The sequence below is a fragment of the Echeneis naucrates genome, chromosome 9 (assembly GCF_900963305.1).
Source record: "Echeneis naucrates chromosome 9, fEcheNa1.1, whole genome shotgun sequence".
Taxonomy (NCBI): Eukaryota; Metazoa; Chordata; class Actinopteri; order Carangiformes; family Echeneidae; genus Echeneis; species Echeneis naucrates.
The window spans coordinates 11,216,572-11,233,837 of NC_042519.1; the positions used below are offsets into that span (position 1 = coordinate 11,216,572).

Consider the following 17,266-nt stretch of genomic DNA (forward strand, 5'->3'; position numbering starts at 1 on the left):
TTCTTAGTCACAAAGTGATTAAATTCAAACTGCTGTTGACTGAAAGGAGGGATTGCATGAACCCATTTATCATGTTGCATCTATTCTTGCATATGCATGTGAAAGCTCTTTTGCATGGGGCTTGAACCTGTTTGTCCTGTGTAGCAGCTCCTCTATCTCACTGAACACCTGGAGGTCATATCAGGCCTGTGCTGGGCAGGTTGGCTGCTTCCCATTTAGATTATGGATGGTTATTACTCCCTCCTGGCTGTCAGTCAGATTAAACCAATATGCCCCAGGACGGCGGCTTATCATGCAACGGAGAGGACGTTCTCCTGTGGAGGAGGGACCATTTAAATGAGTCATCTCCACAACCCTCCCATATTTTACAAATTTATCAGTACTGTCTCAAGATGTAGCTACATCTCAGATATATGTTGTACAAAACTGAACAATTTGTTATATGATGTTTGTGTCTATCTATCAAAATGGCCGCATGTTGTTGAGATACATCTTCTTCCTACATTGAGAACATTGTCTTACACATCCAGAGAAACCCAAGAAAACCTGTGCTATGAAGATGATAATGATGATAATTGTTATTATTACACATAAAAATAATTGGTAGCTTATTTACTTGCAGAATATTCTGAAACTAATGAATATGGAAGATAAACTTAAGTTGGTCAAAGCAGCTCTCATGTTTTGGATGGTTTTGACACACACTATAACTTTTTTGGGTTTGGTTATACTTCTTTTCGACACACAGTGTAAATCTTGAAAGCTTACAAATCCCTTTATAGACTCACTGCCCAAAGAAATATGCTGGTTTAGCTTTGATGGTAGTTTTTATTGGAGAGGGAAATTTTAAGATCTAATATATTCACAGGATTTTATGAAAAGAACATGAAAAGGTTTTTTTTTTTTTTTTTTTTAACACTCAGAGATAAAACAAGGGCAGTAGTTTCCACCAGAATCTTTGTAGCAGTGGCTTAGCAGGGTAAGTAGAAAACTAGTCTGTGGAGCCACTTGTTGATTCACAGGAGAAGACCCTATCCTGTGACCGACTAACCATGGCCGTTAATAACTACTTTAAACATCTAAACAGAATGTCATTTATATATATAAGCAACTGGGTGTTGCTAAATTTAAAAACCGAACGCCTGTGTAATACCCACTTTTAAGTTTAACCTTGGCTGCAACACAACTTCAAAAAAGATTCATACCTCAGCAACAAAGTAGGTCACTTGGCGGTATCTAGGCATTGTGACTGCTCCAGAAACTATACATGCCCGCTCTGAGGTTTAAGTCTGGATACATTTTTGCGAATTTGAGTATTTGGTCATGGTTAGGAAAGCGCTGTCGTCACGGTTAACAGAAACCAGTGTTGATTGTCGTTACCAGATGGGCCAAGAAAAGTATACGCGTGTCGCATTCACACACCTCGTTAACCCAACCATCCATCCTGACTTCCTCCTTAAGAGGTTTTGTTGTAACAGTGTCACATTATCTGCTTTCGCTACTTAGAGAGGACAGCGAACAGTGCTTGAACAAATGACTGCTGATGTTTTTTAATGAGGACGCTCTTTAACACCCACTCATTAGCCAGCTACCTTGTCACATTAGGCCAGTTTTGCATCTACCTGGGTATTTATCTGGCGCATGTGTGTACATGAGTTGTTACTGTTATTTCAGTGGCACAGAACACATTTTTCCTGTCAGCCAATGAAAGATAATCAGTGATATTTCCACAGGAAATAAGCCACATGGTGCCAATTGGCAGGGGGTGTTTCGACTCATCTTGGAAACATCAGCAAGTGAGCTATAAAGACAGGTTTAGTCTTTTTTAAATGATGTTTTCACCTGCTTCGTGTACTGTACAAATAATAACAGACCTTATTCGCTCTTATAAGCCACCATTTTAACATTTTGAAATTAAAAACAAAACAGAAATAAATAAAATAGATAAACAACCCAAAACTCCCTTTCATGTATCTCTGTCTTCTCAGCGTGTGTAATTTTGTGTGGGTGTGAATAGCTGTCAGCACCCAGAGGCATTTGATTGTTTTTCTTTCTTTCTTTGTGAGTGTGTAATTGTGTGTGTACACTATAAGACTATATGTGTCTGGGGCCTTCCATGCTCGACCCCGATGGTGAAGGAGCAGAGGGAATGGCAGAAAGCAAACTGCGCTAAGTGAAGCATGGAATGCGCTTGGTTTTGGGATTACATTAGCAGTGTGCATGGGAAAACACAAAGGGGAGCTTCTGCTGCCAAACAGATGAGAGGTTGTATAAGTGCTTTGGCTTTGGCTCCTTGTGACTTCAATTAGAGCTGTCTGTCATTGTAAAAATAGTGTCAAACGCTGAATTTCACTTTTTTAACATCTGTTTATCCCAGTGGTGTCAGAGTGAGTAATTTTCTCCTTCAGGTTGGGACTCCTGAAAAAAAAAGAGAAGATTTGTGTTTGTGTAGATTTGTCGAGCTCACCATCTTGGCTCATGTTGCCAGAAATTTAGTGGTACACCAAATAGCAAATCCAACCCACTCCCTTACCCCCAGCAAGAAGAGCCTGCCTTATATTAGATTACCCATATAAAAGCTTTTGAAACCCTCTGAGAACACTTTGTAGAGCCATTTTATTTTCACACCAAAAAAAAAAAAAAACACCACAGGGGGAATGCAAGAGCTGACAGAGCAGTGATGTTCGGCTTTTGAAGAGGAGAAAAATTTTACTTGTGCTTCTCTGGGTTGCAACTGTCTTGGTTAGTTTTCTCAGACATTTACAGCTGCATGAAAGGCCCACATCCATAACTGTCTGACTGTCTGCCTCATGATCTACGTTGCTTCAGCCCTCTTTATAGGCTTATGTTTAATTAGTATTCAGTGGCGGCGATGGAGGCATGAACATGACATTGAGTCATACTTAAATTAGGCAGGCATGCCCAGTGGTGGGCAGCCCCATAAGATGTTGAGAAATTACACATATTTAATGGGAAGCAGAAAATCCTGATATGTTCACGCTTCATCTATCCATCCGTCCATTCTTCTATCCATCCATCCATCCGTCCATTCATCCATTCATCTATCCAACCACTAATTCATCCATGAATTCAACCAACCAACCATCCATCCATCCATCCACAAGCCCATTCCAAGAGAACTGCTTTGTGCTGTAATTCATCCCAAAAAAATAAAAAATAAAAATAAAGCCAAGTTTGTTTGGTATCATGAATTTGTTGCCCTTGGTCTTGTGCCTCAAAAACTTTGTCCAGCTTCCAGGCATATTTTTTGAAACCAATTTTGCGAGTGATGATGGAGATAGAGGGGTTTCATAATGAAAGTAGACAGGCCAAGTCTCAGCTGTGGGAGCTGTTGCGGGGCTCGGCAGCCAAAGATGCAGTATGCAAGTCTCTGTGCCACGGGGGCTAATGCAACACTGGTCCAGAATGATGAACACATATTAGTAAAAGGCCACCGACCAGGACGTAGTATAGCAGCGCTGTTTAATTGGGGGGTGGGGGGGTTGGGGTGACACAGTGCCAGCCTTTTTTCATGACAGAAGTGTGGCATAATTCTGTCAACAGGATGTTGCACCTTTAAGGTCGCCTTATATTCTTAACGCTCCGATGAATTACATGTCAAATATTACTGCACATATGGTAGTGCGCAACGCAACTAATAATAAAGTGTAATCAGCAGTGTTACATGCAGCTGCAGCACTGAATTTGTGTTGTTGTGATAAAGCTAATGTAATTTTTTTTCTCTCTCTTCCCCTCCTCCTCCTCTCTCCTGATCTGTGTCTCAACAGCAGCAGATGGTGAGGAACCAACTTCAGCAGGTGGGAAATTTTTATGCTTGGTAACATGATTTCCCTTCATTTGTGTACGTCTTTGTGTGTGTGTGTATGTGTGTCTGAGAGGGAGAGGCAGCGATAGAGAGAGAGCCACTTCAAATTCTAAATCTTCACCAAGTTCCTTCCGTTCTTCAGTACAACAGACTCCAATTCCCACATCGATTCAGTGATCATGCCTGGTCAGCAGCTCTTATGATTATGTCATTTGGTAGTTCAATTCATGAAGCAGCCCGATTTGAACCACCGTTACTAGCATGACTCAAGAGAAATGTCCAGCCTTTGTCTGGGGCAGAGTTTCTAGATTGTTTTCAGAACTTTGCAGTTCAATTCAGTCCAAATGGTTGCTTTTGACTGATGGCTCTTTATCATGAACCTTCCTACATACCTGACTATAAGGTGTCATTTCCGCGCCTGCATTCGAAAATAATCAGTAGTGTTCATGTTGACTTCAGAAGACCATTAACTTAAGAGTAGCATTAACCAGCGATTTCTACAGCAATTTCTATAGCTCTAAACTATATTGCACTTTATCCAGAGTACAATGCACTCTATCCTTTAATGTGCGCCATTAATATCAATCTGAATGTACTACATCTCCAGTCCCTGGGGGCTACATTGAGTGCACAATTTGTTGCTCTTAGTATGTACCAGCATATGATGGGATGTAAAGAACTTTACTTTTATAAAGTCATATTAATAGAGACCATATTTGGTATTCAGGAGTCCTGTGTCTCATTATTGAGAGAACTAATGTAACGAGAGTTTTATTACAAAAGCAGGACCACAGAGGACAACAGTAAACAAGAACCTGATTTATCTTCATCATAGATGTAATTAAAATGTCACTTCCCATCCTTGGGAAGTACCACATCTGAATACAAACTTCCAGTTCCAAATGCATCCTCAGTATCTATTTGTTTGTTTCTCTGTATCTTTCATTAATATTAATCTCTGCTGGATTATTTGAGATCAAATGGTTTAAAACAAGAATGATTTATTTAAACAAGACATAATACCCACAGAAATCAAAGCAGTTTGTTGTTGTGATGCTAAATGCTGTATAATCTCAGCCTTTAATCCATCGAACATAAAGTTCCATCAGAAAGCGTTTGCAGATCTTCAGTTCATTTTGTTTTTTGCAGCCTTATGCAAAATTCAAGCAAATTCATTAATAACCAATAATGACAGAAAAAAAGCAACAGTCATATATTTTCAGCACTTTTTAAATTTAAAGAATGAAGAAATCACACAGATGCAAGTGCTCAGATTCTTTGACATTTGAGATTTATCTGATGTGCCTCCCCTGCCTTCTTGTCAGCCTTCAAGATCTTTCTACATCTTGACTGCATAAATGCTTGGACATGATGAGAAAAACACACACATATCTGCATAATGTCTCACAGCTGAGCAAAAACCAAGCCAACAAATGCCCGAAGAGTCGAGCCTGGATTGTGTCGAGGCGTGGAAAAGACTGGAAGCCTGTAAAAAGGTTCCCATGTACAGCAACGTCAATAGTTCTCTAACAAAAGCAAGCTATGAGGACAAATCCAGACAAAAAAAAAGAAGAAAGACTTTAGCTGGCTGCCTGGCTAAACTGATCAATCCTTGGAGGTGAGGCGCCACAGTCCTGTGAGGAGATCAGAGAAACTTCCAGGTCAATGCCTCCACACATCATATCTGCTTTTTTTTTTTGTGCAAACTTTCATTGAGGAGAAGCTTCTGTCTGACCACAAACAGCCAAATTGGGGCAATTCTGTGTCTGCAAATCAGTAGGCTAAATTTATTACCAGGAGATGTGAGTCAGGGTATACAAACATCAAAGGGAAACAATGGAGATGAAGTTCAGATGTCAAAGGATCTGACTAATTCAGTTCTTCCTTAATATCAATTAATATGTAATGTGTTGGTAGGAAATGGATCATCGAGTGTTCATTGCTGTGGGAAAAATACATTTAAAGGACTTTCTCAATTTGGATTTTTTTCAATTAAACTGGAAGTGAGCAGGAAAGTTTATTTAAGCAGAATAATTGAAAATGCTTAATAAGCAGATGGATTTTTTTTCTTCACGCTTCAAAACTAGTTGGTAAATGTCAGACAAAAGGCAATACATGTGACAACAGATTTATTCATATTTAATACATTACATCATCTTTACAAAAATAATTCAATCACTAGCCCAATGCTGCTAATCGACAGTTATTTTATAATGCACAATTTTATTTCTACACACTTAACATATTTCAGATGAAAAAGAAAATGAGGCAGAACAAGAAATAATAATTAGATCTGGAAGTGACCTGAATTCACTGTGACTTGTGACCACTGACCTGAAACTGGACTTGAAGAGAAAATAGGACAGGATGACATGGAAGTCCAAATTACTCATGACAGGTTTAAAGAATTTAGCATATCAGCCGCTGTTTCAAAGCAAGCATATCTTTAATATCCATATTCACCCTCTTTGTCTTCTCATTTAAAGGGTGGGGGATATTCTTAGTTCAATTGACCTGTATTTCTTCAGCTCCTGTGTGTATCCATCTTGATTTGATTATATTGATGTGCAATGGTTGAACATTGGCCAAATATCTTCAGCGAATCTGAAACTGCCATTAAAATTGAAACTATGAGGTCCAGAGAGAATAAATTTGAGGTGCGCTCACCTCGAGTGTTAATTTAATTTTGCCTGCTGCCTCAGTGGAAAATTAAAATTGGCTACATTTTAAGGTGACATTAATTCCTTAGGAATAAGGAAGTTTATTTATTTAAGAAAAAAAAAAAAAAACCCAGAAAATTCTTGATTGCAAAAACTGTGACAGCAACTTCGGGCTTAGTGTATAATTTCTTTCCAAATAATCAGAAGCTGTGAGCTGGTTGTTCTCTGGTGTAGTGTGACTCAGTAATATTGATGTTGCATATCACCACGCCTTTGATTTTCTTCCATGAATTATTATGTTTAATCTTCAATGTATGACATTAACATTTATATATATATATATATATATGTGTTTGATTAGTCACAAAAAAATCTGCGCAGTAAAAGTATATTTAAATCTTCCCCCCTCTTGTATTGTCATTAGAAGAGCTGATTTCAATGGGAACTGGTTCTTCATTATGTCTTAAGAGACTCTGTTACTTAAACGCTTGAAGAAGTATGCTCCTCTTCAACAGCCGTTCAAATTATAAATAAAGAGATGGAGATTGCTACAGCAGCTATGCCATCATATGCACACATAATCATCCGAACAGGAATTGTGTCTTCATATTTTAAAGATTTTTACAAGCTTTGTGTATTTATATATATTGTTATTGCGCATCCCAGTGCCATGTAGTTTATGCCTCATGCACAAATCACATATTCTAACTTTCGACTTAATTTCTATCAGCAAGGCACATTTCAAGTTTACACTGAATGAAAAAGGGAATAAACATCTCAACTGTTTCATTTATGTCTGCTGCCAGTTGGATACATTTGAGGGTTACTTTGTTGTGTGCATTCCTTTTTCTTTTTCTTTTCTTTTTTTTTTTCAGCACAAAATGTTTTCCACAGGCTGAACAGTCTGTTTATCAAATGTCTGGCCTAACATCAGTCTGTCAGATGCACATGGCTTCTTTTATCAATAAAGCAAAGTATTCTGGGTATAGGGTGTGTGTGGCTGTCTTCCACATACCATCCACAGACTGCATCTTTCCAGTGGCTGCACATGTACAAATGCCCTGTGTCCAATTTATTACGAAGTCGGAAAGGTTGACAAAGTATAGATAAACTGAATATACTGAAAAAAATTTCAGCCAGGTGTCAGAGCATTAGCACTCAAACTACGGCAAATGCCCTGAAGAGAGAAAAGCATGCACCACTCAGCTTCAAGGTTGAGTGGTAAAGTAGCAGGTTTCAAACTCAGAGAAGCAAGAATTTTCAGATAATTCTGGATTGACCTGCTATGAAAGAACCTCGGTCAGATTATGTGAAATCTTAATGCACTATAGCTGATTTCTTCCTTCAATTTGACTCAACCGTCACAATCAGGAGATTGTCCTTTTAGGCAAGACCTTTAGGAGGCAGGGACATGCTTTGACATTTTCATGGCATTTAGATTCTGACAAGACAACCTCAATTTCTTCCTTCCTCTGGATCTTCCTGGAATGATGCTGATTTTCGGTGTGACCTCTCCCTTCAGATATTTATTTGACATATTCCAAACCATTTTGTTTCTGCATGATTCGTGCTACTTTGAACTCTGAGTGCATTTGTCCAACGCTGTCAAATGCTGAGGTGCTGAAGAGGCAGGGGTGGGAAGGGCACAGGAGGGTAGGAGCCCAAGGACTCATTGAGAGCAGGAAGCTACGGCTACTTCACGCTGAGAGCACTGATGTCATTCTGGTGGTAGAGTGCCAGGTTTCATCAGTTGAGGTGAAGGATGGGTGCAGTGACCATGAGCTTGTGATCCAGCGAAGCCATCACAGAGAAAGAAGCTGGGTTAAAATAGATTTGACACAATTAGGCCATGTCAGATTCTGCTCTGATGTAGCTGGGTGCACATTCAGAGTTGGGCAGCATCATTGTAAATTTCACATTCTTGTGCGAGATGTTTATTTTTGCTATTATTTCCTCCTTTTTCAGTTTTAGTTTACCCGCCCTTAACCTGCCAAGGACCTGTTTGTAACTGCTAACTCAGTGCTGTAGTTGATGGAGTCATTTGTACTGAAATCCAGAGCAGCTTTCCTTTTCAGGGTTGTTCATTTCCGTTGATTCTCCTTGAAATAAAGGCTTATTTTTATCGAGGTTAATATCCTTACTGCCGTCTTCAATGTGAGATCAAATGCTTGTTTGTGGTTAGTACGGGTATTAGATTAAAGATGCTTCCTCAGCTGCTGCTGCAAAGTAAATGATTAGCTTGCCACACAGCATGACCCACTTGACTGGGATCAGCAGAAATCTCAGTCAAGGAACAGTCAATATTGTTTTTTCTGACCTCCTCATGACCCCACACAATCACATTAAACCTAAGTGGACACTAGAGTATCTGTAAAAAGACCCTCTATATTGAGTTTTTAGTGAAATACCTGTAAAATATTGGTGGAATTTTCATAGGAAATAGTTTTTCTCAGTTTCTGTAACGGAACAACAGGCTCAGTTCTTAATTATATCTGTCTTGCAAAGTCAAGTGAGTCTTAAAACCTCAAGCTTCTCAACTTCAGTGATGCATCGTCTTTTAAGCAATGTCATTTATAAGGACTTCGCTGTGTTTAAGATACACAACACAGTACATTATCCTCCTCCATAATGAAATTAGTATTGCTTGTACATTTGGGTTGAGCAATTGCCTGTGACAGCTGTCAGCTAAGATGCAGCATGTGCGCAGTGTATTTTGCGTTAACCCTGAAAGTGTCAGGCCGTTGCGATTGATGTAAAAGGAAACAAAGGATGCTTTCCTGTGTTTAACCATCAGTCAGGTTTTCATAGCTGATTGATTAGCCTCTCTTTGCTGCCAGAAACGAAATCACAGAGCTCATGCCGGACACAACACAAGCTCACATCAATCACAGCGCGAGGGTTGGCTTGTACAGCAGAGCAGCAGCTGACATTCACACAAGAAAGCTGCCAATGTTTCCTCCAGACACGCATCGCACAACTCGCACGCTGGGTGAAATGAGCGTCCACTGACAGACTGATGAGATCTTCCCAGATGACACACCAGGCAATGCCCATTTCCTGGCCTTTTCTTAAAAAAAAAAAAAAAAAAAACTTGCTTGATTTCTTTTTTATGTCTATTTGCTCTAAAATGTGCTCTTGCCCATCATTCACTGCAACCTCCTCTATGTCCTCATTTGAGTATTCACGTTCAAAAAAATGCTCAGTTGGTGCAGTGATGACTCAGCCGATTTATTTAGTACACTTTAAACACTTTACCGAGCAAAATGGCAACTACAAGCAAGAAAACATTCAACGCACTGTCATGACGTGATCATGGATGTAATGTATTCCTATTGGCAAGGCTAATTTGCATTCTCTCTGTGGAATAAATGTTTAAATATAAAATTGGGAGTGACTGATGTGCTGTGTGTGCTGTGGGATCTTAGCCTCGCTCACAGCATCACTGTGGCGGGTCAGCTTTCGATTTCTTTCCAAACACACGGTATAATGTGGAGCGCCTCATCTTGAAGTAAGCTGGCTTCAGGATGGTCATCCGGCTTCATAAATCACACCATCAGAAAATCAATAATTTGAAAATACTTCTTTGTAGCGTTTTTCTTTTTTTTGAGCCTTTTATATCTTAAAGAACAAAATTTCATAATCATGCCATGATTACTCTGGCACACACTCTCTTCCTGGGCCTCCTCCCCTACTTGCTTTCTTTTTTTTCTTTCCACTTTATGCACTCCCTATTAGGAAGGCTGTCAGTATGCTTTGCTGCGACTATGGATCGTCACATCAAAACAGCCCTGAAATCTCATCCCTCCTCTCCCTTCAGAGAGCGGTACCTCAGTGAAAGCTATTATTCGTTCATCTGTTCGACCGATTAGCCACCGTTCTCATTATTACTGATACAGGACCTGGCTTCGAAATGGCATGGCTTCCATAGGATTACCTCATTTGTAATTCATATCCAGAGGCCTCCCAATTCCAATAAGAACAATAATAAGCTTGCTGGTGGTGTTTATTTCTTTTCTTTATTGCGTTCATTTTGCACACATGCATGTTTTGGGCTGGGATGATTTAGAACACAATTCAATGCCGCACCTGTTTTCTTGACATTGGCAGATTTTGTGTTTATGGCTGTTCATTTGTCAGATTGACTTAAGAGGCCATGATAGTCTCACCCTTGAGACTTCGTGTTGCGCATCACTTAAAATGAAATAAGGGAGTTGTCAAGGAACAGTCCACCTGTCACTAGTAAGATATTACCATAAAGACACAAGAATAGAAATTGCATCAAGAGATGGGAGATTTAAAAAAAGGCTCTTATAGCACATAAAACACCAGATCTACTGTTCTCATTGGGTTTTTAATGTTTAAACACATTTCTGAGGATTTGCCACATTCTTATTAATAGCCAAAGTTGGACTTCTAAAGTTGTTCACCCAATCTTAGACCACAAACTTTTGACAGCCTTGGTGCAACTGTACAACTCGATATTTAAAAGATGAGATGGTTATTTGCAAAACCTTGAGATAGGAAACCACTAAGCAGGGGTCAAAGCCTCTGCAGGTTAGTCTGACCAATATTTTCCTTGGCAGTAGTAGATCGCCACGTCGTGGACACTGTCAGTGAAGTAATGAATGGCTTCATTTGGTGATAATTATGTTGGCCCTTGTTGGTCCCAAGGAAATAACAATGTGAGCCTAAACCGGAAAAAATTGAAAGAAAACGGGCACTCTTGATAGAGGTAAAACATTTCCCCAGCTTCATTGTTAATCATTCCAAGAATAACTTTATTTTGTTTTCCTCTTTTTTTGTTTTGGTTTCACTGTGTTTTGTTCCTCCAAAGTATGAATTCATTAGCATCTCCTGGTGTTTGCTACACCCAAAAATTGAAGCACAAACAATGGTAATGATGGATGTGGGGGTTCAGGCTCACCAAGAGCTCATGTGCTTTGTGGCTGTGAGAATGAATCCCATTACAAATTACTGTTTGATACAAAAAGACCTTTTCTGTAGTGAGCGGCGCTGACCCCCAAATGGAGTGCAGGAACTGTTGTGGTCTTGTAATGAATGGAACAGCGGCATATCTTCATAATATTGAGCCTTGGATTTTAAACAGCTTTGACGTGTTTTACATTCTGCTGCCACTGCTGCTGGCTCATTTAAATTACTGTAAACACATTTTCATCAGCGGACTGGGGTTAAGATGCTGTTTTACTGCATTTTATGTTCTGATATAATTTAAAAGGCCTCCCAAACGGTGGCTGGAGAGGACAGAAATAAGCAGGTAGACCCATAAAAACTGATGAACTGTGTCCACTTTTCATTTTTCATTTATTTCATGGGAACTCTTGCCATTGTCTTCATTTTGCACTAAATCATATTTTTGTAGGAAGGCATTATTGGCATCATAAGGTATAAGATGTCTGTCATTGCAGGTAAAACTGCAAAATGATGTTCAGTAATTAACACTCAGAGCAATAGAAGAGAAAACAAGCAGCAGTAGAAAACAAGATAAAGTGAGAGGAATGTGATGCATTTGAATGAGACAGTAAAATGGTGACAGGCCTGCCGGATTAAGTGATACCCAGGAACTGTATGCCATTGGCACACTCTGCCTTCTCAGCATTTATGTGGAGAGCGTCACTCTAATTGGTTTTCTTGGTGTTCAGGACCAATTTGCTGTGTGAAAACCTACTGACCAGATCTTGGACATTGTCTCTGTAGTTTGCTGCCTCATTGTCCAATACGAGTCCCTGTAGTGGTGTTGTCAGCAGTAACTTCAGAACAATTAGAGGAGGGCTGGGGGGTGGAGGGGGATTAAGAGTGCTGGGCTGAGCACAGAGCCCTCCAGAGTACCTGTATGCAGGATGAGGGTGGAAGTGGTGTTTGCTCATTCAGACATTTGTGTTAGTGAAGGACTCTTTAATCCATAAACAGGTGAAGTGGTTAATACCAGGTTATTGAGTTTGTCGACCAGTGTACAGAGGAATTATAGTATCAAAAGCAGCGCTGTGTACAACAAATAGCATTGTGGCGTTGGATGCCCCAGTCGGGACAGGGATATGTAAGATATAATTAAGACTTCATTCTTCACAGATCTGTCTATCCTCCATAGACAAACTGGCGGAGTTGGTTAAAAAACTGATGTTACAGCAACTAAGTTTTAATACTTTTAAAGGCCTTTCACAGCAGTCTCCATGGGAACGAGGGAAACATCCATGTTGGACACATACCTCACACCTGTGTCTCCGTCACCTGACTTAAAATGTCGGGCCTCATATCTGGTCAGCTTCTGCTAATTTGAGCATGTTTGCTTTCATTTGAAATCTTTTGTACCAGCTTCAGTTGTTCCACTCAGTGTTCAGCAGCTCACCTTTCTCTGCCACTCTTGGTATAAGTACATTTGTTTTGGCATGAGCAGTTTTTCATCATCATCATATATCAAAATGAAGTGTTGCTTTCCTGGGAGAGACATATTCAGTGATTCTTATATTGTGCCTCAGGCTGTGGTCCAGACTACAGAGACCAGCTGCAGTCACTGAAATTCAGCCTCTCCGCTGTCAGTTTTGCTTGCCAAACTGTTTTCCTTGCATAAAGTCTCTGCTTCAAATGGTCCCATTTAATTTAGTCTTTTTTCTTTTTTTTTTACTGTAAATCTCTTCAATTGGCAGCCAGCATATACTTTTGATTTGTTTACTTTCTCAAGTCACAGAGTTAGTGGTTGTGAATGTTTTACTTGCAGTTGCCATGGCGATATCCAACCAGACTGAATGTATTACCGAGTGCACTTTGTTCTTGTGTACATGGCAAATGAGGAAGGAGGCGATGCAGACCATTATCAGTCTCACAGTCTTAACTAGTCAACGCTGTGTCCCTTGATCTCCACGCAGGCCCTTGCCATCCGAATCCCTGCCACAACAGAGGAACATGTGAGATCAGTGAGACCTACAGGGGCGACACCTTCATCGGCTACGTCTGCAAATGTCCACCAGGCTTCAGCGGAGTTCACTGCCAACACAGTAAGATGTGCTTCTCCCTTACCTATGCACCTTTACGTATAAAAATATATATATATTTCTGTGAATTATGATCCGTCTGTCAGATCTGAAAGGTTTTACAACACAAATAATGACCTTGAGCGGGGAATAAATGTGGGAAAGCCAACATAAAGTGAATTGCTGTTAAAAGAACAAAATCAGCAAAATGATACTGGGTTTGGTGGAGAAAAGAAGTGCTGAACTTGCTCTCTTTTGCTGGGCATTCGCTTAATAAAGGTTAGTGTCAGAAGGTCTTTGCTGCGTATGAGATAATGCTTCATGTTAGTCCATGAGCATCTTTCACAACCCCAGTTCAATTTATGCTCTATCTTTAAACTGACTCTCTGAACTCCCAAGTTTTGAACACTGTGAAAGTTGGCACAGGGGTAATCGCTGGAAACCGCAACCTGCAAAACATGAGGTTGTACGGTTGCCGCCACCAGCAGCAATTGTAAAAATAGGGGCATGCCATTGAAGCTGTGTCTAACCATGATGTAATTAGAGCTATTACTGCTGAGTTTTGATGTCTTTGACAGCGTTTTAAAAAGAAAAACATGAACAAAGTGGGAAATAGAAGATGGCTTTTCTTAAATTCACAAAAACCTTTATTGATTTTTCCATGTTTTCTCTCAAACTCCTCAGCTAAGCTGTTTTATTTGATCACTGTTCACAGCAACAACGTTGAGGTGAAATAGAAAACTGTAGAAGTTATTGTTCTGAGGGGGTTTCACCGCAAATATTAGATATTTCAAAGCATAGTTGGATCATATTGCTTGCACCACAACTGTCCTGTTATTTTAGACAAGTGAAACTATTTAATTTATTTGAAATAGAAAGGACGTCATAGAACAAGTGGAAATTAAATTATGAAGTTTAGCATTAAGCCTTTCCAGTTGTTTTCCAGTTGAATTTCCCAGATTGGGAAGGCATCATGTACTACAGTAAATCTTGTGGTCTGGTATAAAAACCAAGGCCTTTATGTGTGCTTGACTGGGCATCGCATTAGCCTACACTACATCGTTGTCCTTCATCACAGGTGTGCTTGAAAGTAATGGATTTCATGCATCATGTTGTCAAACTGTGTGTTTAGCTGGATCTTTATTTTGTTTCAAAGAACAAAGAGGGATATATAATCACAAACCATTGCTGTTAAACAAGAACACAAAAATAGAAAATAAAAAACAGACAAGACATGGGCTTTTATTTTGGAGAAGTTATTTATCAGCAGGATAATTAACCTAAACATTCATGTCTTTGGACGGTGGGAGGAAACCCATGCGGGTGCAGGGAGAACATGCAAACTACACAGAAAGACCCCAGGCTTGGAACCGAAACGGCAACCTTTTTGTTGTGGGGCAACAGCACTAACAACTATGTTGCCATGCTGCCCAATCTGAAGCCATTAATAATCTAGCAAGCTCATTGAACAGGATAAAACTGAGAAATGATAATAATATTAACAATGAAAATGCTGTTGTAACATTCAACAAACAAGGCAGCAGAGCAATCTGTATTATCGTAATAAATACCCCCCATCCTTTTTTATGGGGGTAATGATAATGATGCAAGTCTTTCCACTGCTGGTAACAGTTCAAACTACAACACAACTTTTAAATAGTGCATCTGTCGATATTATAAATTCATCAATACACCCACTAGTCTTTGTTTTAATAAGGTCACAGCTGTTGCAACAGAATGTACATCTTCTGCTTGGCGTATTAGCTGTTCATTATAAAATATTAAACTAAATACTTAAGAAAACAAACCCTCCACTTAGAAACTTGACAGTGTTTTGTTTTTTTTTTTTAAGATGGATTTCAGGGTGGACTTGGATTGTAGGATGGTCCTGCAGTTTACTTGATATTTAATCCAGTGTTTTAAATCGGCCTTGGCCCAGATTAGTGTTTAGCTTTGTATAGTCTGTACTATCCAGTTGTAACATAAATATGTGTAGGCCAGCCCTGGCTTTTTACTCCTGCTCTTACCATCTCCGTGTTCTGTCAGAGCCAAATCCAATTTCACACCTTTGAATGTTATCCTAAATACATGCACTTCATATCCTGCTTGTTAGACCAGTTTTATGAAGCACAGCCAGGAATGATGCTGCACATGGACAGCAAGGATAAGTACAAGCTATTTTAGACTGCTTTGATAGGAAGGTACTGTAAGCACTTATGCTTTTGACTCACTTTTTAATCCCCCCCCCCCAAGTGTAGTAGACAGTGATTCAGCTTGCGGTGTTTTCCATGTTAAGGTCAGACATCAGACAATGACAGTTGAATGTGATGGAAGTATGCAGTCAGAGCAAGCAAAGTTTGCTATTTTGATATATATTTGATACACTCAGCCACTGTATGTTTTCAGAAACTCAAAGGTTACTCAAAGATCTCATCAATGTGAAAATCTGAGGATGTATTTCAAACTTTTTCATTAAAAATGTGCCTTTGATTGTAGATTTTTATTTTTAAATTCTTACTCGTTGAGCAGTTTAGTTCATTCCCTGTTTTGAACTGTTGTACAAGACTAACCAGGGTTAAAATTGGTGTCACTGCTTTTATTGTGAAAGCCCTCACTATAGCAAAGTCATTCATCTTCTGAATAGTGTGGCGTCATGTCCCTGTGGTGACAAGTGAACAAGTGCCACGTTATTGGGCGAGCAGCCAAACATTGTAATGAACTGTCATAGTGTGAAGATTGGGAGTGATTGCCTCAGTCGTCATTTTTAGCTCACACATTCTTAGCCCATCAAGGGCAAATGAAATATAAACTCTGGGGATTTTCATCAGAGCATTTTATTTTTCTGTGCTGGATTTTACTGTAATGTCTCAACAAAAACAACCTTGTGTAACAGGCGCACCTCGCGTTGAGGTTGAAAGTTGTCAGATGAGATGAAGATGCGTGCCCTCTTTGAAAAATGAAGTTTGATCAGGAGCATCTGTACCTCCATCTCCGTCTTCTTCTCTCTACATCCTCGCCCACAGTGATGTTGTATGTGGAGTTCACTGCAAATCAAAGAGAAAATTTATGTTAGTAAAAACTATTTCCAGGCTGAATGAACCAGTGACCTCAGGCTGATGGTTATTTGTGTAGAAACTTATACCATCCCTATAAGAAGGAATTAGCTAATTATTTCCCTTATATAATCAGTGGGGTGTTTTTTTCTTGTTTTTTTTTCTTTAGTTTTTTTTTCCTAGCTGGGTCTCTTCTCTTTCTTTCATGGCATTCAAGTACCTTGACCAGATTCCCTCTTGTTGTTTGATCAAGACACGTCTTTGCCTTTCTCTCTGAAACGCAGCAGCAGGGCAGGATTGATTGGGGCTAAATGTGGGATGTATGGGGGGGTTTTCTTTTTCTTCTCTCTTTTTGTGTGTGTGTGTGTGTGTGTGTGTGTGTTAAAAGCACGGCCCCTGTATTTGATCACTTATTGACAGCAGCTATCATGCTGCATTAGCCCTGCTGCCTCCACAGTGTTATACCGCAGGATAATCAACCAGTGTTTATGGCTGTGGCCTGGTACAAAGCCACAAGGAGGCATTACTGTGCATTAGTGAGTCAGTGCACCTCGAGCGGATCACTGGCTGTCTTTCGTCAACTCAGGGGAAAGAAAGTGACTCTCTAAGGACTTGGTCTGTGCTTAGTCTTTTGTACCACATGGAAGACTGCTTTGGTGACCTGTTTCGTGTATTTTCCAGTCAGCAAGGAGGCATCCAGTGGCATTTCCGTCTTCTTTTCTCACTTCCTTCTTTTTCCCC

General features: G+C 39.8%; 1 protein-coding gene across 1 annotated transcript in view; it reads left to right on the forward strand.

Moving 5' to 3' along the window:
• The window catches only part of edil3a (EGF-like repeats and discoidin I-like domains 3a), a 96,357-nt gene that overhangs the window by 23,183 nt on the left and 55,908 nt on the right, over nt 1-17,266 (forward strand). Inside the window, exons 2-3 of the mRNA XM_029510354.1 lie at nt 3,789-3,818; nt 13,368-13,496. Coding sequence (XP_029366214.1) covers nt 3,789-3,818; nt 13,368-13,496 — 159 coding nt within the window. The remainder of the gene's footprint in view (nt 1-3,788; nt 3,819-13,367; nt 13,497-17,266) is intronic.